This window comes from Lates calcarifer, linkage group LG20 (genome assembly GCF_001640805.2).
Source record: "Lates calcarifer isolate ASB-BC8 linkage group LG20, TLL_Latcal_v3, whole genome shotgun sequence".
NCBI lineage: Eukaryota > Metazoa > Chordata > Actinopteri > Centropomidae > Lates > Lates calcarifer.
Genome location: NC_066852.1, coordinates 15,853,533 through 15,881,312, shown reverse-complemented (window position 1 = coordinate 15,881,312; position 27,780 = coordinate 15,853,533). Strand labels below are relative to the sequence as shown.

General features: G+C 39.5%; 1 protein-coding gene across 1 annotated transcript in view; it reads left to right on the top strand.

Moving 5' to 3' along the window:
• The first annotated feature begins 319 nt into the window (after nt 1–319).
• faxdc2 (fatty acid hydroxylase domain containing 2) overlaps nt 320–27,780 on the top strand; it is a 103,193-nt gene continuing 75,732 nt past the window's right edge. The window contains exon 1 of the mRNA XM_051078704.1: nt 320–324. Within this exon, the coding sequence (XP_050934661.1) occupies nt 322–324 (3 nt within the window). The 5' untranslated portion in view covers nt 320–321. The remainder of the gene's footprint in view (nt 325–27,780) is intronic.

Genomic DNA, 27,780 nt, shown 5'->3' with positions numbered 1-27,780 from the left:
ACCTCTCAGAAAATGCTTCCTGTAGAGTGGCAGGAAAGATTTTGATGTACACCTTGTCGAGGTTAAGTGGTGAAGGTGAAGGACAGCGTAATAACCACCACACAGGTTTTCCCTCCAGCTCTCTTCACTGTCTCTCTTGCTGTCTGCGTTTCCTTTCTCAACATGACAGAATGCCCTGCAGGGTGACCTGTCGATCACTGCTGTGACAGTAGAACACACACACACACACACACACACACACACAACCGCACACTCAACCGTACACATGGCAGAGGAGCATGTGTACAAGCGTTCAAAAGTGAGTAGAAGTGTTGCAGAAACATGTAAAGAGGTGGTAAGACATGTTTCAGATCACACAGTGCAGTTAGTGGGAAACTGTTACCCTTGAAGTTTGCTAGTGCTCTGGATAGAATAGTCAAAACACACACAGGCATGCACATACGTGGACACACATGTATTGTATGTACATGCATACACTACACATACAGAGAAAAGAACACTGATATTCACTATAGGAGTTTTTTTAGGAGTGTTGTTACTTTTTTCAGTACAATATGCACACAGTTAAATGGAAATGTGCATGAACATGCACACATAAAGCTCAGCTCTTTGAACTGTATTTTTTTGTGTGACAACGGAAATAACACACCTGGCTGACTCATTGTGACAATGCTATTAAGGTAAACAGTAAATGATCTTTTGTTAGTTGGCCACTGCCTGAGGGGACTGCAATCATGGCTGGAAATTAAGATTTCTAAGCAGGAAGCCAGCAAGGCTGCAAGTTCAACGGTGTCTGGAGGTCTGCCATGCTCCACCTATGTAAATTAGAAAAAAAAGAAGAGCAAAATAGATGAAGTAATAAGGGAGTGTGGTGGTTTAATGTTAGGTCAGGACATATCACAGTGAAAGTTTCAACCAATGAGAGATCAGTTGGACAGACACAGGCAGTTTGATCTGATGGGAGGGGCAGAGGGCTGGGTCTTTTCAAACCGTAGCATGAGGTCATATCTGATGATGTTTTGTTTTGTAGGAAGATCTCCAGGAATGTTTAGTTTAGATTTCATGGGTATTAAAATCATTCACTTTACACTTTAATGCAATGATTTATTAACCAGTATGTTAACTACACATCACATATACTTTATATTAGTACAGTTTCAAAAACATGCTGTACATTTTTGATATATTCTCTAACTTCAAGTAGCCACAATTTCTATTAATTTCAGTACCATGCTTGGTGCATGTTTGAGCTACAGTGAATAGATACAGGTAATCCAACACCAACAGCAATTAGTTTACTTTAGTGTTGGTCAGTGTTGCATCACCAGCCTGTCTTCTGTTATATTAATATAGCTAGCAGAAAAGCCTATTAAACTATTTTTGTTCTTATAGAAAGAGAGGAAAAGCAACATCTTCATATAAAAAAAAGGACCAAGGACACATGAATGTGTGTGTTGGTCTTTCAGTGTTCCATGCTAACAGTACAACTGCAAGTGTTTTTCACTGTCAGCTATCATATCTTGAATGTTGGATGAAATATTTTTTAACTCATTCAACAAAATAACAACAAAAAAGAGACTATTTCAATTAACCATCACTCTGAACTGTTCCCATCATTTCTCATTGTGTCCTTCCTTCTGATTTGGTCGAACTGGTCAAACTTTTAAAATGGGCTTTTAATCAAGACATTTTCCTTGTATACTCTGCCCTGCAGGTTTCTCTGCAGGTTTAACCTGCTTCTGTGCCTATGACACTGACAGTAGCCTGTCAGCTATTCACAGAGACGCCATCTGCACTTCATCAGACAGACAGATTCTTATAATAACCCCTCTCAAATATCACCCTCCTTTTTTTTTTTTTACATAACACATGCTGCTCTTACTGCTAGCAGTTGTAGGCCTGAGCCATGTCACCTGAAAACAGTTTTCAAACTTTGTTTGTAGCCTCATGTGCAAATCATGTCAAAAACTAACTTAAGCTACATTTTAAGAATCACTCATTAAGTACATATAGCACACAAGTAACTTTACTCTGTTTTATTTGTGGATTATTTATGAACTCATTCCCCTATCTTCTTTTCATTGTATTTGTATCCAAAAACACAGACATAGATATATTGAGAAATATCTAAAAAGTTTAAAACAAAAAAACAAACAAAAACAAAACAAAAAAAAAACCCCAGAAACAACAACAACAAAAACTAGTTAGCGTGTATGCCCAGCCTATGCATTAATTTGGTTATGCAGTGTAATCCACCCCTTTATTTGTCCAATAGTCCTGCTTATTTATGTCTCATGGATCTATAAAAGTGCTGTTCTCTGACACAGCAGCTTTGAACTAAATGCTAATACATCTTAATTTTGTCTGTTTGCACACTAGCATTTGTGAATTAGCACCAACATTGCATTCACGCAATGTCGGCAGAATCTGAAGAACAGGAAAAACAAGCTTTATACTGACTTGGGAGTGTTCACACATTATTCCAAAGTGTAGCGTCATAGTGCCAACCTTGTAGTCAGCCCAGATGAATAGCCTAAATTAGCTTCCTTTGTTGTGTTACAAATTTGTATCAGTTTGTCAAAGTGAAACAAGTTACAAACAAAGAGGCTAAAGTTCCTATAAAATGAGCTGAATGGGTTGTTTTAGTGGATTTTATTATTTAATGTACCTTATCACCAATTTGTAGTTCTTTTGGTGGGAGATGTGTTTGGTGTTAGAAATTCACAGTACTCATGGCAATCCAGCTGAGACATTTCACCAAAAACCACCGATGTCAGCTTCATGGTGACACTAGAGAAAAGGTTGGGAATCATCAAAGACTGTTGATGAAGACCTAAAATACTGATAGATAGACAGACAGATCAGACAGACAGACAGACAGATCAGAAAGCTATCATAGATAAATATAGTACACTCTGATATTGTTGCAGAATAGATACAGTCCAGTGCATAGCCTGCCAAAAAAAGCTTCCCTCCTTTGTTATATGAAATGGTTTGCACCAGTTCCGTGAGTTACTTTCAGCTCTACTGGATGTGCATGGTCCAAGTCTGGCTCTCACACTCCTTCATGACTCATACGTCTGTCAATACAAGCTGTCAGGGCTACACAACCGAAGCGCGGTAACAACTAGTGCCAAGTGTATTGTTAAGGTCAGCCCATGATTTTCCATGTGGTTCACACTGTTACTATGTTTCCAGGTATTTGCTGTGACTTGCTGATTTTCAGGGGTTTGAAGTCTGTTGCCTTTAGAGTTTCCACTGATCCCTCCTTCTCACAATTACACTGACATGTAACACTGTTCCAGTGCAAAGCGCTCTGTTGTTATTCCCAATAACTGATCTAACGTGCATCTGTTCAATGGCCGATGCAAGTTGGATCAATTTATTTGAACTGTCTGTGTATAAATGTATAGTGGTGTATGTACATATATATATTTTGTATTGTTGTCATAGGTGTGTTGAAGGTGAATGCATAAGGGCTGAACTTAGTGAGATTTTGTTGCTGTCAAACCACACTGTCTTTGTCAAAATACAATATGGTTCTCTAACCTACACACATGGAGGTTGTCAGTCAGTCGTATTTCAAGTAAAGCAGCCCGAGGCTAATGAGACATGAAACACATTAATGTGTGACAGCTAACACCAAGTAGAATCAACACCTGTGGATTTTCAGATATCAAAACATTTACAGTCTTTGTAAAGGTGAATCTTGGGCATGGCTGCCTCGGGACATGAAAGTTTGTTTTGGTTTTTGATGAGTGGAATCTATCTGCATTTTTCTGCTTTTGTCTGCCCAGCTGTTGTTGATTCTCTCTTGACCTGAATCAGGACAAGAGCCAAGCAAATGACACATCACACACTGGGTTAAAACACATCACAGTAGGTTCTAACATATTGAGGCTCACCTTGAATCTTGCTCTGAAGCTTCCCAAAGTGACAAACTGTTTAGTATTGGTCTTAGGTTTTTTTTTTTTTTGTTTGTTTGTTGTTGTTGTCGTTTTTTTGTTATCACTGGCGTAGATTAAGATTGATTTTGATGTTTTCATACCACAATCAGTCCTTTAACTATGATGACTTGCATGAATTGTTTTCCAGTAGCTGCCTGTGCCTCTTCATTTCAAATGAACAATGCCAACAAGTCAACACTCACTTTTAAAGGAATGAATCACGCTTTCACATTGTTGGCCTGTTTGTCATCTTATCTGATAACTTATGACAGTGTAAAGACAAGTTATCTGTGAGTCCTGATGTATCTGCTAAAACTTCAACTTAAATTGCAGTGGTTGCAGTTCAGCCTAACTTTACCAGTTATGTCAGGAGCTGACTATGATGGGAAGTGTAAAGATGGATCTGCAAGGACTTCTGCATTGTCTTGTTGTCTATGTTCACATCAGTTAATGGCAACGTTTGTGTATTAAAACCTGGAATAATCTTTGAAAAGAACCAAATGACAAATGTAAAAACTTTATTCCGCGGTGCGATAATTTGTCTGTTTCAGAGAACTCCAACAAACTCCTATGACAAATGTCTCCCTTTAACAACGTCCCGCTTGACATTCACCTGCACATCTCTGGTGTCAAACTTGTCCCTTACTCCTTTGTCTTTTATTTCCCTGGAAACATATGTCTGTATGCATCTTTTGCCCTTAAAAAAGTTCCAGTCTCCTTTAATTGACTCGTCTAGAAGATGGGCTGTCACGTCTGTCTCTCTTAACAACCACATCCACGATTCACCCACCGGAGGATAATGGCCAGGAGGAAAGGTGCCTTTAGGTGCCTCCGAGCCCTCTCTTTCCCGCTACCTTGGCCTGATTAAAACAACTGAGGGGGAACACGCAGGGTACTTGACCCAAACGGTCTATTGTACCAAATTGCTTTTGTTAGGTGAACCCAGCGCTACGCCTGGCCTGCCTATCTGCCCGTGTCTAGGGGGGATTTGAGATGCATATACATGAGCGCTGCAGGCTGGGAGGGGAGTCAGGTGGAGTTCTGGAGGCCAATTTAGGCCTGGTGGGAGAGGTGAGGAGGACAAAGGGGAACGGAGAAGAGGGCAGGAGGCGAACCTAATAGAGCTTCCTGCTAACAAGCCCCATCTCTGGGCTTTAAGTCTGATGTCACCACATCTTCTTTTCCCCCTCCTCTTCCAGCAGCGCTCACTGTTTGCCTCTGCATAATTTCCCACACTCATTTTGTTACGCTGTTATGCCGCTTTCTCGCCCCTTTTCCTTTCGCACCAATTTGGATGAGCAGCAGTGAGTTAAAGACTTTTTCTCTTTCTGCCTCATTTGTGGAGGCATACAACAGGACAGGTTCTGCTGTTTGTTTGCATGTTTTTGTGAGCATTGTCTATCCATCTTTGTCAGACAGGTGCTTTGTTAAGCTGCTGCAAATCATTGTCTGGGTTGTCTTCCCCATCCCGAGGGGTTGAGTTTTTTTTGTTTTTTTTTCCTTTTCCATGCACCGTTTGTTTGTGAGTGTAACCAAGAAGCAGCAGACAAGTTCAGGAGAGGAGATTACATCTCTAAGTTTTCTTTGCTTTTAGACATTTCTCATGCATCCCACGCTCCAGACAGTCAGAGGAGTTCATTAAGGTGGAGTTCCTCATAGCAGTGCTTCAGGCCTGGTAGGTAACAGGTCAAAAAGTTTCCCACAGGCACAGTCTAACCACTTAACAAAGTCACAAAGACAAAAATCATTCTTTGAGTTGTTCTTGCTGAGTTTGTCGTATGGAAGAAAACTCACATTTATTCTGTGTGGAAACTTATTTAAACCAAAGTCATCATCTGCTTTGGTATAATCACCAGGCATTTGTTTGTGTATATAGAAACCTTCTGGCAACACTTTTCTGAAAAGCATTGCTATTATAATATGTGCTGATACAGTAATTCATTATGTTAAATAGCAGCCTTCGAGTCCACCACTTTCATCCAGACAGAAATATCTCAACACTTATTTGATGGATTGGCATAAAATTTTGTTCCCACAAGGATGAATCAAAGACTTTGGTGAACCCCTGACTCTTCATCTAAATCCTTTAGATACAAATACCTGCAAAACTATTGATATTCCCATCAGTCTCACCTGTGCTGTGCGTTTATTAGTAATTAGTAAATGTTAGCATGCTAACATGCTAAACTAAGATGGTGAATATGGTAAACATTATACCTACTTATCATTAGCGTGTTAGCATGCTGACTCGCTGAAAGAGCCACTAGCATTGCCGGAGACTGTATTCTTTATTTAAACCTAAGGAGACTGATAGAACTAAGGAAGGATTGTCCTCATGCGCAAATTAAACCAGCTTTGACTGATGGGGCATGAGTGGTGGTCTCTGATTGATCTGCTCACCTCAGCGTCTGATCTCTTCCCTAAAAGCTTGTTCAGACCAGTTTTTATAACAGCAAGAGTTTGGCCTTAATCAATTCTTTTCAATGAATTCACCTTAGTCAGTATAAAATTGCTCACAAAGTAAATTCACCCAGCATCACAACCAACAAGAATCAAAATATAGTTGCTGAGAAATTTCAGTCTGGTCCCAAGTGGTGGACCAACCAATTGACCGACACAACATTTCCATCCCCAGAGCCATGCTGCCAGGGTGACTAAATATTTCCAGCACGCACCCAAGCCTGCCGAGACAGCGGGACACCAAAAATTCTGACAAATTCAAATGCAAAACCTCTTTTGACCCCACAAAACCTCTTGAACACGAACACCTGCTTAAATTGAGTTGTGTTACTACTTTATCATTCAGGAGATGTTCTGTCAGACATGGAGGGTTAAACTGAGAGCTTGTCTTCCTGTCAATCAAAAGCAGCAGGAGATGAACATCTCAAAAATCAGCCTCATCCTTCTCCCAGTGTGCCGCGCTGCTCTCATTTTGACATCTGTGTTAAACAAGGCCGCCGACAAATCCTCCCTCTGCAGGCTTAGAGTAGCTACCTGGGGAAATCACAGCTGTCTGTGTGTGTGATTGTGTGTATGCATGTGTCATACATATCCATAACGCCACTGCTCCTTCGCCAACATGCAAGAATGGGTGTGTGCATGTGTATGTTAGCAGCATCCGATATGCTTTGGTGTACCAGCTCCTGGGGGTAATTGACAGGCTCAGGCTCCCTTGTTTAGGCCGGTCTCTGGGGGGGCAGTTAGGTTGCCTGCGCTCAGAGCCGTGGACCTCCACTCATGGAGAATGCATAAAGGGATCTCTGGTGAATCTACGGATTAGCTGTCGTGCTTTAAGTGTGTGTGTTTGTGAGTGTGATTTTATAAACTGCACTGAGTAATCGAGGTAGAAATAGTTGCAGTAATTATGACTGAATGAGACAAAAATGGAAAAAAAATTAGATAAAATTTCCTTAAATATGACAATTAAGTAATAATCAGTGCAGGATATTTTCTCTCTCATGTCAGGCCACTACTGATGTTTTTTCTGACTTATTACAGTCAACAGTTAATGATTTTCTTCTGAACTACAGTTTGGGCTGATATATCCTCAATTGTACTTTATTAAAAAAAAAACCTTAATAAAAAAACAAATGAAGTAAATAACATTGATCATCTAATGATGAGTTGAACAGGTCAGATCCATGGAGGCCCCACCCCCACAACCCACAGGACCCTAAAGGATCGGCTGCCAGTGTCCTGGTGCTAGACACCACAACAATGATCAGCATGTTTAGGTGGGTGGGACGTGTCAAAGTAACACCCAAATGAATGTCAGGACCCAAGTTTTCCCTGCAAAACTTTGTATTGTAACAAAATGATCAGTGTTAGTCACTTCATCTGTCTGTGGTTTTAATGTAGTGGCTGATCGGTGTATTAGCAGAAGTGGTTGTCGCAGCTGGGCTCTAACTCAGGTGGGTTGGCCATCATGGAGCTGGTGGTTCTATCCCTGGCTCCTCTTGTCCACATGATGAAGAGTCTTTGAACCAGACACTGAACCCCAATTTGTTTTCTTAATGGGCAAAAAAATGGTAAAGGTAAAAATAAATGTAATATTAAAGCAGTATGAACAGTATCAGTGGTAGCAATAGCAGAAGTAGTGGTATTGGTAACAGGAGTGGGAGCAGAAGTAGTTATTATGCTTGATTGATTCTATAAACACAGTCTTGGTAAAAAGCACAGCACATCCACCTTTATTCTAGAAGTGTTTCCTCAGTGATGCTTCCCACCCACGGTGAGTCAGACATGAACCAACCTGTGGCAGGGCTGACCTGCTGCTTCTCTACCTGCAGTGGCAGCATTAACAAACACTACCTCTCATCCAGAACATCAAACAGGGCAGGGCCTCCAGGAGGAACCAGGAGAGAGGTTAGCAAGGACTACTGATGTTGTGTTTAATAATGGTAGAATCAAGATGCAACGAACACTAGTCTCCACAATGAGTCTCGGCATAACATTTTTATTTTCATAACATAATGCTCTAACCACTGAGGCATACAGGGCTAATTTACACAACCTTGATTCCGATAACAGTAGTACTGATAACACAAGTGGTAACAGTCAACATAACCCAAACACAGGATTTTCATTCTTAAGTGCTACGTCCCTGTTGCAAACTCAAACACAGCAGCAATACTCAGCTATAAAACAGCCGATTTCAATAGTTGAATTTTAAAAGCAACTAACAGGTGCATTAATAAAAAAACTGATCACAAAAGTAACAGATCAAGTGTGGTAACGCTCACAGTTGTGATTAAGTTCATTTAACTCTAATATTCTTTTTCATGCAGTGTTTTCACTATTTCCCACCACGCACCACCCGTGCATTTAAACTTTTAATGCTACTGTGGTGGAAACACTCTTCAAGTTGAATTAACAGCAACATCAACAGTAATATTGGCAGTTTTACTCTCCACTGATATAAGACAATGTGCAGCCAAGATCTCCATCCATACTGGACGATTCTGCACCTCAGAATTTATGTCCAGTGCTAACATTCAGCACCAGTACAGGATGCAGTGCATTCTTATGGAGGTCAGAATGGGCATGTGACTTTCGTGCAGAACACTTAAGGCCACAGAGCCGCTGATAGCAATAACAATACTTCCCTAACCTGAACCATACTGTAATTGCCATGCACAAATATTACAGTAAGCAAGATTTGGAAAGAATGGAACATTTTGTCACTCGGATTTGCAGATCATCCAACACTGATGTTATCTGAGGATAAAGTTGCTGAGCAGCCATCTTCATGTACACATTTCACAGTGAGGTTCTACATTCTAAAAAGCTAATAAATATTGACTATTTTCAAAATCATTTTACTTTGATTATACATAAAAGAAGAAAAATAGTTTCTATCCATTACCTTCTCCTGATGTGGTTGCTAGAATCCCTGGAGTCTGTTTGTACACACTGCAGTATAGAAAATGGAAAAAAGGGTTTAAAACAACTGAGGTAAATAACCCAAAAAGACATGATTGTTAGATTACACAAATATATTTCACTTGCAGTTTGAAACTTTTTGAATGTGCAGTATTGTATAGTCATCTGATGCAACCTTGTCTGTGTATGTGCTGACACTGCCATGGTGATGTAGGTGCATGATGTGTTTGGGTTGTATGTTTACATTAGGTGTGGAGTCACAGGGATGTAAAGTTTTGGAGGTATTGTCAATTTGAAGACATCCTCCTTTTTTTTGCAACCAGACCTCACACAGCTCTCTGCTCCCCTAAAACCTGACACCAATCATAACCAAAGAGACACGCAACGCAATTAACTGTTTGTCAAAACAGCAACCGTGCTCACAAAACCTCACCTGACCCACTGACAGAGCAGGAGAAGAAGACGTATCATCAGCACCATCATCAAAAGCCGGCATCTCATGCTTTACTGGATTCCACATCTGCGATGAGTCAAAACTATCTGGTGATTGTGTAAAATACGGCATGTTGTCAGTGATGTTAACCAGGCGTGAGAGATCACACAGAAGGTGTTTATTTTCTCTGTCTGAGCCTGGCAGTCACGCCTGGCTTTACAGAGACTCCTCAAGCAGAACGCGCTCTCATTAGACCGCAGTGATAAATTGATTAAGATCTGACAGTGTGTACATCCACAGAAACGACTGAAAGATGAGTTAGTCATCCTCTTAAAGGAGATGTTGAAAGTAACTGCAGGTTTTTGATGTGACTGTCTGTGCTTTTATTGTTCAATTTTTGGCAATCCAGTGTTTTAATTTGTTTTACAGAGGTGTGATTGTGCACATAATCTCCTTTAAATCTTGCAATGCTGCACAGCTCAGACTGGTGGATCATACATGTGAGCTAATAGTAATGTAATGGGTCTAAAAATGTCCCTTAATATGTTACTCTCTCTAGATCAACACAGCAAACACTGCCCCAAATAAGTATGTTTGATTAAAATCAAACCATATTCATTCCACTTACACCTCCTGTGTTGTGGCTCTATAGCAGTTGCACTGAATGTCATGTTACTTGGATCTGTGTGACACAAGTATGATCTGTGCTTTAGGCTCAGAAACTCCCCAGCAGGTAGGCCTGTTACTGCACAGTCACTGGTCTGCTGTTTGGGCTTGGCTTGGCCTTTTCCAGGGGTAAACAAAGACATAATCTCTCCCAAGTCTGCATGTCGTTAATCTTTGTGCTTTGATTGTACACCATGGCACTGTAATGACAAACATAGTGGCCACATGCTGCCAAACCCCAAGGTGTGGCTGCCCGGTGTGATCACCCCCACTCTAGATGGCTTTTTGGTTGGTGTGTTGGCTAACTGACAATTTGATGGCATGATTGATGGTTTGGTTGGCTGGTTTGTTGAGCCAACTGACTGCCTGCTTTGTTTCTCTCAGCTTCAGATGACAGTTTGGTTGGACTGTTTAATTGTCTGTTTTCTTGTTTGGTTAGCCTGTTAGCTGGTTGACTTTTCTGTTGGCAAATGGGTTGTGTGGTTTACTGGCTGGTCATCTGACTGCTTGTATTTCTTGTCCTGTTGGGCTAATTGTGATGTTACCACACCCCATGCCTCAGCAATTAATTTGCTGCTAATAGCTGTTTAGACATCCTCTAACCGGGTGGAGGATTTTTGAAAATAATTAAAGGGATATTAAATTTAACCCCTTAACATCCTACTCCTCCCTTCAATTTCCCCTTTAGCAGGTTTAACACTGGAAAGTCTTGTTACATCTTTTTCCACATAGTATCATATATATTCTGTATTAGCTTTTTAGAATATGATGGATGCCATGTACATCATTTTATACACACTATCACAAAATGCAGCTAGCATATTTGGTATATTTGGAAACTCAAAAATCTACAGTAGAATTTACGATTAAGTTTGTTCAAATCAAATCATTTTTGACTCCACAACATGAGTTTGTACTGTGACACACAAGGAGGATGCTGCTTATAAAGTGGCTAAAGAGATGTAATGTGCTATGTATGTTTTGTATGTATATGCCATGATTCAACCCTGTATCCTAGAAATTACATTTATATACATCTTAACTGCAACAGCAGATACAGTTTGAGGGGAAACAACTGTGACTGTATTATGTTTTCTATTAATGTAATGAGGATATGTTGTTTCATTTTGGCAAGTCGCAAATATGTTGATACTGAACATATCAGTAAAATGTTCAGTGACAGCTCATTTGTTTTGTAAAAATATCTGATCTTGCTGAGCAAAATATCGACTTGAAGTGACTACAGCATTATTACACATTTTTATAATCATGTTCAGGCACTCACAGCATTTGGTTAAGGTTAGGGAAAGATTGTGGTCTGGTTTAATACTGTCTTCGAACACAACATATTTAATTACACTTAACTAGAGCCATGGTCTTGTGTGACAATCATGTGCTTTGTAAACCTGCCATCCACCTCAACCACTGGCTGCTCTGCTGCCATTAATAAATGTAGCACTTTATTCAATTAAAAAAAAAAAAAAAAATCCAACCAGTGATTATGTTGTCACCACAACATAAGTGGGAACAGTTAGGAGACAGGGTCACATGATTCCCAGATCTCTCAGGTGGTCTCATTCAGGCACATCTTTGATCTGTTGCCTCAACTTGAATCTTCTAGTTCCAGTAACTGATAACAAAGATCATTTAAAAATCGTGATTATCTCTGACCAGTTGGCCATTTGGATCATCATCTAGTTAACACTTAAGTAGATTAGTTAGCTGGTTACTTTGTTTGTCTTTTGGCTCCTTGATTGGTAGCTTGACTGAATTGCCACTGACAACAACACAACTCCTTCCAGGCAACCACTCATGACTTTAAAACAGAATCTACAGTTGGCTGTAGTGATGTGAACCGCATCTGGTTGTACACAGGGAAAACCAAACCATAAGCAGCCAAGCAAAATCATACACAAACTTGGTAATTTGTAATCTCTGTCAACATACACAGGAGACAGGCAAAGGATCAAAATAATGGTTTATGATCTGAATGCATATTGGCTTGTTTATCCCGTCCTCCTGAAGACGGAGGGAGAGAGAGAAGGAGAAGAAGGAAAGACAGATGTTGTTTAAAAAGTATAATCCCCGGGTCTGTGATGGGGTGTGCAGCTCTGCTGTCTGTCTCAGCTCGGGCTGTAACAACGTATGGCAGCTTCATTGAGCCTCAGCCACAGACATCTTTTTTATTTGGTTCTATTCTTTGTTCCCCGACATTATTTACATGCTTGTTTGTGTAGCCTTCCTGCCTGTAAAATACAGTCACTGAAATAGAAAAAGAAAACAAGAATGAACTGAAACTGCAGCATCTAGAAGATTATTTCTATTTAAATAAAGCTTGTCTGCATCTGTGATCCATGTGTATGTGTGTGAGAGGAAGTTGTGAGTTTCTAAATTTGGATTAATACATTTCTAACTGTAAGATAATTTAATTTGACCTAAAATGGAAATTTGTCTTTTGAAATATAATTTCTTCAGCATCAAGCTATATAATGACAACATGATCAAGTGCCTACTACCAAGAAGAGTAAGAAATATAACATGTACACATCTGTGTGCCACCTTTATTTTACCGCAAACATTTTGATCTGTCAGCAAAAAGACAGTCCCTTCCTGTTCGCACATACATGCTGCATACATTTATTTTTTTTTTTAGTCCTAATAGAATAAGCTTAAGTCGATGTTTGCCGCTCTGCCGGTGGCCTCGACGCTTCTTCACAGCACAGATGAGTAAGACATGTAACTCAGAGAAACAGAAAAGAGACTCACTATCAGTTATGACTACGACTCATCCCCGTAAGCCCGACTTTCATGGATCATCAGCAGCCTCTTTAGTTGATCCAACATCAGTCATGAAGTTCATGGGTGGGTTGTTGTCAGTCGCCACCGTGTAGCTTTAACTGCTTCCATTAGCACAACAGAAAAACTAATGTGTGTACTGCAGTCATGTAAAGGTTTATATGACATGAAACAGGAGTCGCAGTGTAAAAAGAATTATGGGTAAACACAAAAGCCTTCAATTCTTTTGCTGAAACATTTCAGATGGCCCTCTAAACTTATTTCAAAATAAAAATGATTTCCGGAAATGTTTACTGTACTATAGGCATTTGTCATTTTGGTTAAGATTACAGCAACAAAAACCATTTTAGTAAAGATTATACACTCAAATCACAATTTAATCCCACAAGCATTAGCCATAGAAACTGTAAATATGTTTCACTCTACAATACATGTGTATATATATCTATGTAGGAATACATATATACATTTATCTAGGGACATTACAAATATATAGTAAAATATATGTAGACAAGTGTATAAAAAACCAGTTCATAGGCAGCCCGTGTCTTGGCATTTAGTGTTTAATGAGCCTGTGTTCTCATACCTGGCAGCACTATTGTCAGACATTTTATTGTTGTTATTGTGCAAACCATTCACCCATTAATCTTACTATTCTCAATAAAGTGTTTGTTCAGACAGAATACAGGATGAAGGTGTGTGTAGTCTGGGTGTTATTTCCTGTCCTATTGTGTGTTGTCATACAGCGATATGGTGGGAACCTTGCAAACGCTCTCTTGTCTTTTCACAGGAGTGTTTGTCTGTGTTTCTGTGTGTCTGGCTGGCTGTGGTTTCTCACACAAACTAGTTTCTGCTTGCCTAGCGGCTACATCTGAGGTTAGAACTGTGTTTGTGTGTATGTGTGTGTGAAATGTGTTCACGTGTATGTGTGCTGTAAGTGTGTGTGTGTGTGTGTGTGTGTGTGGTATGAAGTCTCAAAGCAGATTTAAATCCAGAGATAAAAGCAAGGGGATGCCCTTCCCTGTCCTTTAATTATAGTGTTTGCGGTAAAGGAGTCAGGAAATTCAGATGCTAATGTAGCATACAGTAGCTGCTGTTCCGCTTACCTGGACAGGTAGACAATACAGTTCCCTCACTAGGAACTGAGTCACACGCTTAATTAATCATTTCCATTACGGGTAGAGCGTAACAGGGAGGACGGAGAGGTGAGGCAATAGGGAGAGCCAAAATAAAGACAGAGAATGAGGAGTCAAGAGATGCAGGGGCTGCAGGGAGGAGGAGGAGGAGGAGGAGGAGGAGAAGGAGGTGTGATAGGGGGGTTAAAGGCAGAAACAATAGTTACCACAGTAACATGGGTATATAGTATATTATTTAAGGTAGGAGGGAGAGGCTGGAGGCAGACAGGTTAATCCTCTCCAGGCAACCAATTACAGACTTCCATCTCCCATCCTTCCTCCCCCATATAATCTCACTTACTCACCCTTACACTCCCTTCCCTCCTCTGCACCTAACTGTTATCCCAACTGCTACATTGTCCTCCCTCTTTTTTTTCCCAGAGCGCAGCCCAGTATTCCAAGACATGATTGTCCACATTAGATGATTCTACACCTCACGACTTATGAGCAGTGCCAGTGTTGCAATGTGAAAAGTTAGGGTGTGGAGGTTAGTGTGTTCATACAGTAACCACAGTCTTTCTCTACATTAAACCTATTATTTGCTAATATTTTCCATGTACAGACATTGTAGAGAGAGGAATTTAATAACGTTGGCATTGGGCATAAAATAAAAGAATTGTTAGGAGAGTCACAATGTGGGTGTAAATGTTGTAATGTAATATAAAGTGACAGTGAACAGTCTGCTGATTCCCCCCAGTCGTTCCTAAATAGATTTTGTTGCTCTATGATAACTTCGTCTGACATCTCCTTTGTTCCTATCATAATTACCACGGCCAACAGAGGGATTTATCACTTGAATGTGTGGTTATGTCGATTTGGGGAATTTGCTGGAACAACCGATTCTGTTGTTTTTCTTGGGAAGACAGCCTTGTCTGATCTGACAGACTTACCTCAACATGTAGGCTCATGTAAGAAGATGAACTGCGTTATTTTTGGTCTCAGACGTTGTTTCATCTTGCCAGGCAAAATTAAAAATGTTGAAACACAACAGGTGATCCAAGAGTGAAAATCCTCTCAAACTGACAAATAGGTCTTTTATATTCAAAGGGTATATATTCAAGTAATTGTTTTTCCCTCTGCTGTACACATTGTAGAGTTTTGCAACAAATTCTTTCATAAGTATATTTATTTTATTATTTTCAAATCTACTCAAAACTACATTTGTATCCTACTCATTTGTTTTGACAAATACATTTTATGGGAAATTAAATTGCTGCCTTGGTTATAATTTACTGGGAGATAGTCAGGGTGAGTGCTGGGTGTACAAAGCACAGGATCTTGACACCAGAGACCAGGGTTCATATCCCAAATCCAATATGTGGTAAAGTTTTGGCAACAGAAGCCAATTGCTCAAGGTTAGGGAAAGATTGTGGTTTCATTTCAGTGTTAATACAGTACTGTATACACATTCTGTCTCATGATTCAGGTCACTGTTGCCTTTTTTTTTTTACATGCGCCTTTCCCCAGCCACAACCTGACGTTGTTTGTGTGTAAACATGACCTTAAAAAACTTTTTGTTTTAAATTTAAAATACAATTACACAAGTGACATATATTATGGTTAGGAGGGTCTCAATTATCTTCTACATTGATTAAAAACCTTTCTCAATTTGGGCAGCATTATATTTCTCTCAGTAATACAATACTGCATACACATAATTTTCAGGATTATACAGTGTTAATATCATGCTTATTTTGATAACTGAGCTGGTGAAATTTTTTTTTTTCCTTGGACTGATTTCATTTCATACACATGAACAATGTGGGGCAGGAGAGGCGACACGCTGGAGCAGACAAGATAGTTTGCTGAGACTTTGATCTGTGGAGCAGCAGAATACTGTGTAATCCTTTAATGGGTGGCTGCTGAGTCATCCTGACGTTTGTCACACTGAGAACCATCTGTCACACACACACACACACACACACAGCAGGTTGTGAAATCAGGTCTAAGGCACATGAATAAATTTAATGAGCAGAGATTGTAAAGTAGAGAAGTGAGAGAAAGAGAAATTTATTTATTGGCTCGATTAAGTTTTTTATGTTTTTTCTCATACAGCATCAGCTTCTCTTCAATAGTATTATAGTTCCTCATGTGGTTAATCTACTAAATCCTTCAGTTTATACATACTTTTCAGTTTAATCTGAAAGCAAAAATAACTTTCCATTTTTAGTTGCTGCCTTTTGTTCGTCCCTCATCTTTTCTTAAGGTTTTGATTTTTCTGTTGCACTCAATTATATCCAGTTACAATGCCAGAAACCACACATTTTGATCCTGGGTCGTGCATTAATATGTTTTACCCGACTGTGTTTGCTTTTGCAGTGTTTAGACACTTAGAAAACAAACCTCTTTATTCTGCAAGTCCCCATGAAGTGCAGCCAAATAAGACGCAGGCCCCAAACACAATAAGCTTTCACTTTGTGCAGCTGCTTTGCAGAGAACCAACAAGCCCCAAGACGTGTCGCCAGTGGTCACACTCAGGCTTTTATGGTGTCATGTGTGAGTTTGTCTGCCAGACAATATGGCTGCTCACAGTGATGAACGATAAATGACACAAGCATTACACGAAGCCGGTCACCTTGGAACAGTACAGTCATAGTTGATGTTATTTTAAAACTTGCAGGAATTAATAAGCACATAAAACATGATATGGAGATCAAGATTATGTTAAATACTTGATTTGTTGTGGCATGTACAGCAAATATATCTAATTATGATGCTTTATTCAAACAATTTTTAGATGCACTGGACTGAAATATCTCATCAACTATGAAATGGATTTCCATAAAATTTCATAGTCAGTCATGGTCCCCAGATGATGGATCCTACTTCTTAGCAACTAGGGGTTGTATTTAGGCCTCTTCAAGGCAAGACACCACATCAATTCCTTTTACACTGTAGCAAAACCAGTGTAATACAAAGACTGGAAATGGATCCAAACAAAACCTAACAAGTTAAATTTAAGCTAAAAGAACGGTAGGACTGTCCTCTGATGCTGAGACAAAACCTCTGTGTAGTCCAGCTGAGAGCACTAACTGTGGCTACAAGGGCCCCAATTAGGCCCCTGCTCCTAGGTTGAGAGCCCCCCAGGGAGGCCCTCACCCTGGAGACACCCTCCCTCCCCGCCCTCACTACCTAAATCCCTGTGCAGGGATTAAAGATGGCTGGGCTGCAGAAAAAGATGATCCACAAAGCTTCTTGCTCTTTTTTTTTGTTCTTCTGAGAGAGAGTAGGTTTCAGGGGGTCAGAGGGGGAGGGATGGAGATAGGTGTGTGCGCATGTGCATGAATGCATGTGCTCTGCCAGTAGGCTAAGTATATGTGTTTGTATATTTTTACTATTGTGCGCATGGCAGTCTTAGTGTGATTCATTTAATGAGCTGGAGTCACTCAGAGTTAGGCTAACTTCTGTCCTCTGTCTGCTGATGTGCTGCACTGCTTTAAACATTCCCTTCCTGCTTGTCTGCTTACCTGCAGAGAGGTGTGTGTGTGTGCGTGTGTTATTGCCAGAAGGAGGTATTAGTGCACAATGGGTTGGAGGCACTAAAATGGCAGCCTGCTACACTGAAGTAATTTGTTCTTTCTGGCTTGTACCACGCTGCAGCGTAGACACAGTGTGTTTCTAAAATGGCCTGAGTGATGTTGTTTATACACACATTACACTGTTAAACAGGTAGTCCATTCATAAAGCTGCCATCATCACACATTCAGGATTAAGGATCCATCTCCCACCAAGTCCCATAATACTCTGTGGGTGCAGGATGACACCAACACCTTCAGGGTTGACACTTCAAAGGGCTCAGCCACTACTGCAGCATCCAACAGTCAAGAAATGATCACAGGTGCTGTGAAAAGAATGGTTATTAAGAGTAGACTGATGTGCTAAACTGGCAATTTTATCAATTTAAAATTAAATCTACAACTCAATAAAGTGGCATCTGCATACTTTCTGAAGCCACTGTAAAGCTGAAGGCTTTTCTCTCCCCTTCAAATATTTTATAAATATAGCTTCTTCTTCTTTCTCTTGCTTTCAGTCAAATCTTCCACTACTCTCAGCCCCTTTGTATTGGCACACTGTTGGAGCAGACTCAGGATATGAAACACACACGTAGACACACACTGATGCTTGTTAGGCTCTGGCAGAGAAAAGAAAAAAACTGAAGTAGCAAAGGAGGGAAAGAAAGAAAAAAAAAACATCCCTGAGGTAGCTTGTAAATTGCCCTGGAATGCCAACGCAGCCAATCAAATCACAGGAGAAAGAGCCAGAGTGGGAGGGGCGGGCGTACAGCAATGATGATGCTAATGCAGCCAATTAGAGCTGGGCCGGCCACGCTCCGTTTTCCCCCCTCAATGTCAATGGCAACATTTATCCCCCAATAAAACAGACATGATCTCAGGAGCCTGGGCCCTGCCAGGGCTTTCCGTTCCTACAAATTTCAGTTGATTGTACAGTGCTGTGCCTGTAAGCACTTCGAGGGATGATTACTGAGCTTGTATTACATGTTTAAAGGGAGAGTCCACTCTGTTTTTAAAGAGTTTTTTTTTCTTCTTCAAGTTGGGATTCTTGACTGAAATATTAACACTTAAACACAGGGTGTTCTCTTCCTATTCCTGACACATAGAGAAAAATAAAGTGGATGCATGTAGTATGTTTGAACACACACACATGCCCCCCCCCCCCCCCCCCCCCCCCCCCCCCCCACACACACACACACACTACTCAGGCAGCAGGATTAACCTCCTGAGGTTGGAAACAGTAGGAAGGACAGAACAACTTAAAACAGTTAACAACAACAGACTAAAATTGGGAATTTAAATCTTTTTAAGTGTATTGAGACAAGTGTTTCAATGTTGTTGGGAGACAATGTCAAATATCCCCATTTCATTTTTAAGTGACTAAATGCTATTATATATTTTTGACTTTACTGAAAATTAGATCAAATAGAATTTACATTTACAATATTAGACCATATACACCCCCGACTTATATTAATCATAAAAAATCAAGGTGTGGAAAAAAGTGCCAGCATTTTTGTAATGATGAATAACATTAAACACATTACTTACTAAAGCATCACTCTACTGTATTTTCTCCCAATAATGAATAGAGGTTTATTCTTTCATAATAATATCTCTTTCTTAATTATTTCCTACTGATTGATGCAGAAATGGAAGCTGAGTATGAAATACATATAACAGAATAAAGCAGAGCAGAATAGAAAACTTTAAATGTGCACAGTTTGTGATTTGTTGTAAATACATGATATGACATATTTCATCTGTAAAGGTTTGTATTCTAATGTAGAAGACATGGTTCAAATTTGAACCATGATATAATTTTTTTTATAGTTTACATGTCTGAAAATATCACAAACAATAACAATCACTAATTGTACCTGAAGGTGTTTGGTTCTCTGCTCAAAGGTTATCTAGAAGCTACGTACAGAATAAAATAATACTTAGTACACACACACTCACACTCCCTCTGCTGCAGCTTTTGTCTGACACTCGTGCTATTACATACATTAATTAGTCAGCATTAAATGTTAAGTAAATAATTGATTCCAGTAGCCTCAGTGTGTTCTCTATACCAGCAGCAAGGTGTGGAAATGTTACAGCTAATCTTGTTGATGCATCTAAAGACCATTATGTTGTGATCCACATGACAATGGTCCCTTAAGCCTCATAAAGCCAGCTGAATTAGCAACTTACTTCTCTTGTCTGTGGTGTCAGTTTTATGTTATGGAAGTGGCGTATGTGAGCATGTGGATGTGTATGCTTTTATTTGCCCCGCAGAGCTCTCTTTTCCGCTCTACATGCTGACGCAGGACACCTCCCTGTGTGTGTGTGTGTGTGTGTGTGTGTGTGTGTGTGTGTGTGGTTTTGTGAAGTGTGTCACTTGTTAAGGTTAATTTTATGTCCCTGTGAAATAATGATGTAAATAATAATACTCAAATTCATCAGTAAGCTCCACCTCTCATGTTTTCAGTGCACAAACAATATGTTTCACATTAAATTTAAAGCAAAAATTTAAGATGAAATTAAATTTTAGGGCTGTTTATGCTTCAAAATTAAATGTTTAAGCTGCAACTATGATCTCAAAGGAAACACATATAAACGTTTATTATTATTTTTATATGAACAAAAATAGAAGATTACGGTGACTTTTTTAAAAACTTAGGACAACGACAACAAAACAAACTAATACAGCCCTTACTTTAAATATTTCAACATAACCATAACTATAAAAAAAGATTTTAAATCACCACATTAGGTAAGTGTTTTGACAATTTTGCTGTGTTTTGAAAAATAGAAAAAAGTAGGCCCTCAGTTTTTGTAGGATATGATGTGAAAAGTTCTGATGGCTGTGAGAATGGACTTCCACTTAGTGTACTGTGTATATATCAACTGTACTGTACATTTTCAGTAATGCATTTTCTCAATATTTTCCTTTCACATTTTACGCCTTCTGTTAACAGTATCCAGCAGTGTTCTCCAGACCTCCACCTCTATTATCTCACCATCCACACCGCACTTTCGTTTTATTCTGCGTATGCTCCATAAAGACAGGGTGTTCAGCCTGATCCAGCACTGATCCCCCAACTCTCCTTTGTCATTAGCAGCGCCACTTAGCAGCTCCGTTATCTTCCTGAGACAATGCTTCATCACTGGATTAGACTTTAATTGGCTGCATTAGCTGCTTGACTCCCCTCCCACCCCCACCCCTCCCACCACCCCCAGCTCTGCAGCAGCTGTGATCTCAAACACCCCGTCCCTGAGACAGACACGTTACACTGGAGGCTTTTGCCCTGCCACCAACAGTCATCAGGTCAGAATGGAAATGTGTTTTGGAAACTGGTGAACTTTAGATAAACAAACATGTAACTACACTGCTGTGGTTGCTTTTCTTACTTGTTATGCCCGTGCATGAATGGGCACAGTCAGGACAGAAATGGGACAAAAGGAAGAGAGAGATAATTGAACCAAGTGGCTTATTGAGGATCCTTGAACCTCATGGAGCCTCTTACACCAACTGAATATGTAAATTTTCTTTCATTCCTGTATTATTGTTTCATTTATGTATTTATTTTTGTCCAATTGTAGTATTCAGAGACACACTTCCTCATTTTTAAAGTCCTCAATTGCACCCCCACATCCCCAAAAATGTTCTCAAAGCTCACAAAAAGCCAACAGGATATTGGGGGAACAGTAACAAATTCTCCAAACAGCTTAAAAAGGCTTGGGCCAGTCCAGACAACAGATAAATAAGTTTTAAGTGGTGGTATTTTGACACTGTGCGGGGTTTTGATTTTTATACCCACACATAAAAAGGGCGAGAAAGTTTAAATGTGCAAACAAACTTCCACACAAAAAAGAAAGAAAGGAAAAAAAAAAAGTTCTTCACACGTATCTGGCGGCCTTTTTTCATGATGAGCAAACACCTCTGCTAATCTCTGAGATTTTTCAGAGATCTCATTAAGACTGTCTGGCTAAATTGAATTTATTTGCAATTGCTTCTTTAATTGATAACTAATTAAACAGTATAAAAGGATCCAGGCTTTAATACAGAATCCAAGGCCTTATGTAAAGGCCCTGCAGCACTGACCCCACATCTGCTGCACAAGCCTCCCTATAGAGGCCAGGCAGTGCTTTAATGCGTGAGTATTTGAGTGTGTGTGTGTGTGTGTGTGAGAGAGAGAGAAAGAAAGAGAGAGAGAGAGAGTGTGTGTGTGTGTGTGTGTGTGTGTGTGTGTGTGTGTGTGTGTGTGTGTGAGGGGCTTATGCCTCTGCTGGCCCAGAGAACAGCCTGCCAGGGTTTATAAGACAGTAAGGACTCTATTAGAAAGTGCTCTGCCTGCCTGTTGTGGAGGTAACACTGTGTGTTCTCGCAGTAGGAGGCTTCAGCTTCAATTTAAACTCCATATTACATCATATAAATTCTTGTTTTTATTTGTTTGTTGTTGTTTTTTCCCCCATGATTGCTCTGTAAAGCGTTTTGTGAAACCCTCGGATTTAGAGAAGTGTTTTAACAACATATTATCTCCTATAAACCCACGTTTCCTATCAATTATCACCGCTCTTTGCAAAGTGATTCTCAGTGCTATCACATGTTGTCTCCTCAGTTATAAAAGCCTTGGACTCAGCCGGTGAAGTGTTTTTACTCAATGTAAGAGTCTTGCAAGGTTAAATACAAATTGATATGAATTCAGTCGCACATTTTGAATAAAGTTATGTGAATTATCCCATAACTGAATTTCTCATAGTTTAATGTGTTTTTATTATAGATTATAATTGAAAGAGAGAAACATGCTTTTTTTTAAAAATAGATTTTTTTTAGTTTTCAGTTCTGATTTAAAAAATAAAAGGGTGATTTTATGCTGAGAGAACATGAGAATCACAACATATGTTTTCTTGATTTCATTCATTTTGAAATGATGTATTTGAAGCAACAGCATCAGCGGACTCTTAATGTTTCTATTCAGCACAATACATGTCCATGCGCATAATTTAGAGCTGTAACAAACGGCTTTGGCAGAATAGCTTCGCATATAATGAGCATCAGTTAAGATTCTTAAATTCACTTGTCAGCATCATCACGAGGAGCCAAATGTTATGGCAGTAACACACACACACACACCATCACACACAGTGGGAGGCAGAGATGATTCATGTCTATCAGGCGTCCTCAGCTGGAGACAGGGGTCTAAAGCCTGGAAATTGATCCGTGTCCATCAGATCAGGTGACATTTTCTTCCTCCTCTGGCTCCTATCAGATGATCACTTCTGATATTTTTCACTCTTTTTATCTTCCTTGTTTTTCTGGCCTCATGTTTTTCCACAGTAATCTCTCTCCTCTTCTTTCTGTGAGAACCAAAAAAGAAAAGAAAAATGGGGGGTGGGTGGGTTCATCTTTTGAAGTTTCATAGTTTATATTCCATTCTGGTGGATTATGGACACTTTAATACCCTTTGTATATTGTTTTTTTATCTGTATTTTTAAAACTTTGGTCTCAGTTTCTGATCAGAGAGCATCAGATTGTGTGTGTTTATGTTCTCTGATGTCAGCCAAAATCAGGTGATCATTAATTTTTCCTATTAAAGTTGTTGCTTAACAACAATTAATATTTTAGAATATATTTAAGGACAAAATCAAAGTGTTTCTTGACACAGGAAGAGAGCTCCCTACCTTTATCTGTTTCCAGTTTTTCTCTTGAGGAAGAAAGGTCGACATTTTGTTTGCTCTTGCTGTTTTTCTACCGTTTTTCTGATCTCTGGAGGCTGAGAGGCTGCAGCACTAGTTTAAAGTAACATCAGGAATCTTCGTCTCTAAGAGGCTCAAGTGTGGAACAATAAGGAGGGTAAGTCCCCTTCCTCAGGGAACAAATAAAAAGAGCCGGACCCCGCTCCTTCATAGAAAGAGAAAAACATCACACACTCTCTGTCACACACGCACACACACTGTTTCTAAGCAGAACTCTGTGTGTACCTTTCATTTTATATTTTATTTTTTCAGGGTGAATATTTGATTTTCGTTTTCAGAATAAAATACATACATTTTCAAATATTATCCAGTTTCCTTTATAGTTTTTTAACGGATTGTAAAACACACTTCTGGTAATAAAATAGCTCATAGTTGTCGTTTTTTTAAAAAACAAAAAAACAAAAAAACACCGTAATTCGGTAGATGCACATTATTATTATTATATTCTTAATATAATATAAGCCTATCATTTATTTAAATTTATAATATAAAGAAACATATGTGGACATTTTATCTAATTGATTTTTGCAGTGGAGATGTTTTGCGCCAGTTCATGATTTACTTTTTAATTATGTTGTTTTCTAAATGTGTAGATCCGTTAAAATTTAACCCAAATAATAAAACATAACAATAAGTCCTTTAAATAATAAATTTAGCCTAATTAAGCCTGCATGTGATGATTTCTTTCCATCTTCGTTTCCCCTTTATGTCCGTTTTTTTTAGACTTGAATTCCTTTTTCATCCCCTGGCTTTGTTTTAACACTGGGATCTTCTCTGGTAAAATATAAAAAGTCTCTTGTGAAAGTTTCTTTTTGATAAAAGACTCGTTTTAAGCCTCTCGGCCTCAACGGGATATTAACAAGCGAGAATGTAAATGTCAGCGAGCTTCAATTAACGACTCTGTCCGTGTTTTTCAATCGTTTATGCATTGTTTTTATTATTTCAAGCGAACAAATGAGCTCATAAGGGTTCCACTTTTTCGGCGCCGCTTGCGGCTTTTTTCACAAAGTGGGAAAATTCACATGTTGCGATATTAAAACGCGCGCGGAGCTTCGCTAATCGCAGTTTGTGACACAAATAGTTCGCAGCTTTCAGTAGTGGCTTTACAATTAGAGCCTAAAGAGCTGCGCTGTCATGGAAAAGTTAGCAGGCTCTGCGGGCAGACTGCATGTAGGGAACTAGACACACTAACCAATATTTATTAACCTCATTCCAAATTAAACATCGTTGTTGTTTTTAATTCTAAAAAGGATTCAGATGTAAGAATAAAAGCTACAAAGTGTAATTAAACGACATGGACTCCTGGCGTTAAGACTGGATCTTTTTAAAGGATACTCGAAATTCCACTTCACTATGGCTTTTGCAATGAAATTATCAATCAACAACGAGAGGTTAAAATTGGAAATGATCGAACTGATGATGTTTAATCTCCTGCAGCTCACCTGACTTTGTTTACCGCTGCAGATTTCACTCAAATATTCTTCTCTGTCCAGAGCCAAGTCCCCTGTTTTACACTCCTGAATGGCGGTAAATTCTTCTCCCCTCCTTCTTGCCTCCTTTACTTTTACCAAATGGTCTGCTTTTGATTGAGGCCTAAAGGTCAGCTTTGGAGTTTTTCTTTTAAAGCATCTCTGACTCCAGCTCTGTGGCCAAAAGCTAACAATAAAGCCCTGAACTCCCCTTGAAATAGCGGAGATCTTTTTTTATCAAGCCTCTGAACACCCTTTTTCCTTCAGAGGGCTTAAGTGCTTTCATGTCTGTAATAACTTTGTATACAGTGTATGTATACACACTAAGCTACGACAAGGTGATAATAAACCGGCTGCTAACTGCTCATGGTGAGGTTAAAGCCGAGCAGAATTAGCACTGGCCTGTCATACATTTCATAAAAAAGGAAAATTGACAGCACCTCTGCAGGTTCTGATTTAATATGGCTGTGGTCAGTTCAGTCGATTCCGTTACAGAAAACCAGACAATTTTAATCAAATTCCTTGACTCGTTGGGGTAAAGCTGTGCTGCAGCTTCACTGTAATGGAGCAGCGTGGGATTTCACTGTCATCAAGAGGGGAAAAGTTTTTTCTCAGATAACAGCAACATAACTTTACCTACATTCAGTCGTCCCCCCAAAACACTCAATAAAATATTATTTAAGCCAATAATGCTTAAGCACACTGAAATTAAGATGGTAGACAACAACTCACCATCACCATAAAAGCAGTTTTTCACACTTCTTTAAATGACTTTTGCCCCCTCAGTCATCAAACACAATATAGATATAGAAATATAATTTCTTCAACGTATCCGTCCATCAGGAGCTTGGAGTCTCCTCTCTGGGCCCAGAGCCAGTGCTTGAACCTCTCCCTGACTGATTATACTTAATACGGCTGCTGGGATCCCTCTCATCCAGTCCTCAATGGCCTGTGCAAGTGCTTTTCATCAGGCCTCAAGTGCTCTTCATACTGAGTATTGCTGATAACATGATGCTCGCGTACGAGAGTGTGAGTGTGTGATGAGCGTATTATCTCTGTTACACGGCTTGATCTGTTGGTGTTACTAAATATCAGATATCCACCTGCCACAGTGATGGATCACATTCAGCTCCTCAAGATCAGTCTGTCATTACATTTGATTTTCCTTGTATCTTGTGTTTATTCCTTAAATAGTTGAATTAGACTGTTAACATTTCCTAGAGCGTCTCTAGCAGTTAGTAGGAGTGGTGAGTCAGCCTGCCTCACAGGTCATTTATTAAATCTCAGTTTCTGTTTTTTAATGTCTACATGCTGTATATGAGGCTTTTTTTTGTCCGAATGATAATTACAATACAACAAGGAAACGCAAAAAACCTTTTAGTTTTGTGGGGTTTGATTACTTCAGTATCAGCCTCCAATGGCAACATTTTTCAGTCTTTTAGAGTTTCACCTTTGTTTCTGCCACAGAAGATGTTTTTAACAGTTTCTAGACAAAGTTATTATTTTCATCACACCTCTAAGAGCAGTATTTTTATCCCGTCTCCTACCGTTTCTTCTCTGGAGTTAGCTCTCTGTGGTGGGAAATTAGTAAAAACTTTTACTCAAATTCTGGACTGAAATGAGTATCCCCAAATTATCTTGTTTAACTTTATTCTATCCACACTCATTTTTTAAAAATCAGTATAAGCAGCCATTCTCAATTTATTTTCTACATGGCTAAGTCACCTCACAGCTAAAACTCAAAAGATAAACACTACAGAAAATAAATAAGGAAATAATCACATTTAGGTACATGTGGTTTACTTAAAATGACAAAATAAAATGACACAATGTCAGCACATGTGATTTGTAAAGAGATCCCAAGTTTTCAGGACAGTTCACATGAGAACTGTGTCACATGTAAAACCTTTCATGATCTCACATGTGCTTCCTCTGCGGGCTAAACTTTGATGTAGCTGTTAAAGATACAGTAGTCAGCCTATATTCTGTAAATTACGATCGGTTAAATAAACAACATGTCAAGTATCAGCAAATATACCTGTAAATTACATGGTTAAAAAATGACTGATTGGACCTTTAAGGAGTGATCTTCACCTTGGGAAAAACTGCCCCATGCAGCTCTGAAACCTCAGTGAGGATGTGGACGTCTGTTCTGACTCTATCTGTGAGCTGTCTGCCATGCAGAGGCCTCCTGTCCTGCCTCCAGCTCCAGGAGACACAGAGGCACTTTCTCAGGGCTGCAGCTCAGCTCTGCTGTTCCGTGATAATGATAAGGCCTTAAATCCCTCTGTAGATTTGACCTTTGTCCCCTCCTCTATTTTTAAACTATCTTGTGCGTTCAAGAGTTGCGATCTGGCCGGTGCTGGGAGGATTAGGTGTATGTTTGGGCAGAGGTGACTCCAGGAGCCCCCCTCTGTTTGGTTTGGCAACCACGTAACCACCACACAGCTGCCGGCAAAACCCCGCTTGATCTACCAGATACCCAAAATCATTATGTGGTGTTTGTTATGGAAGGGGGAAAAAGTGAGGAGAAAAGAGAAAAAAAGAAAGGTTTACTTTTGTTTGAGGAGGACTTTGAGGGTTTGAAGTTTGGTCACTCAGACATGTTACAGACGTCCTTTCAAACTTGACTGAGATGTTTACATTTGACTTCCC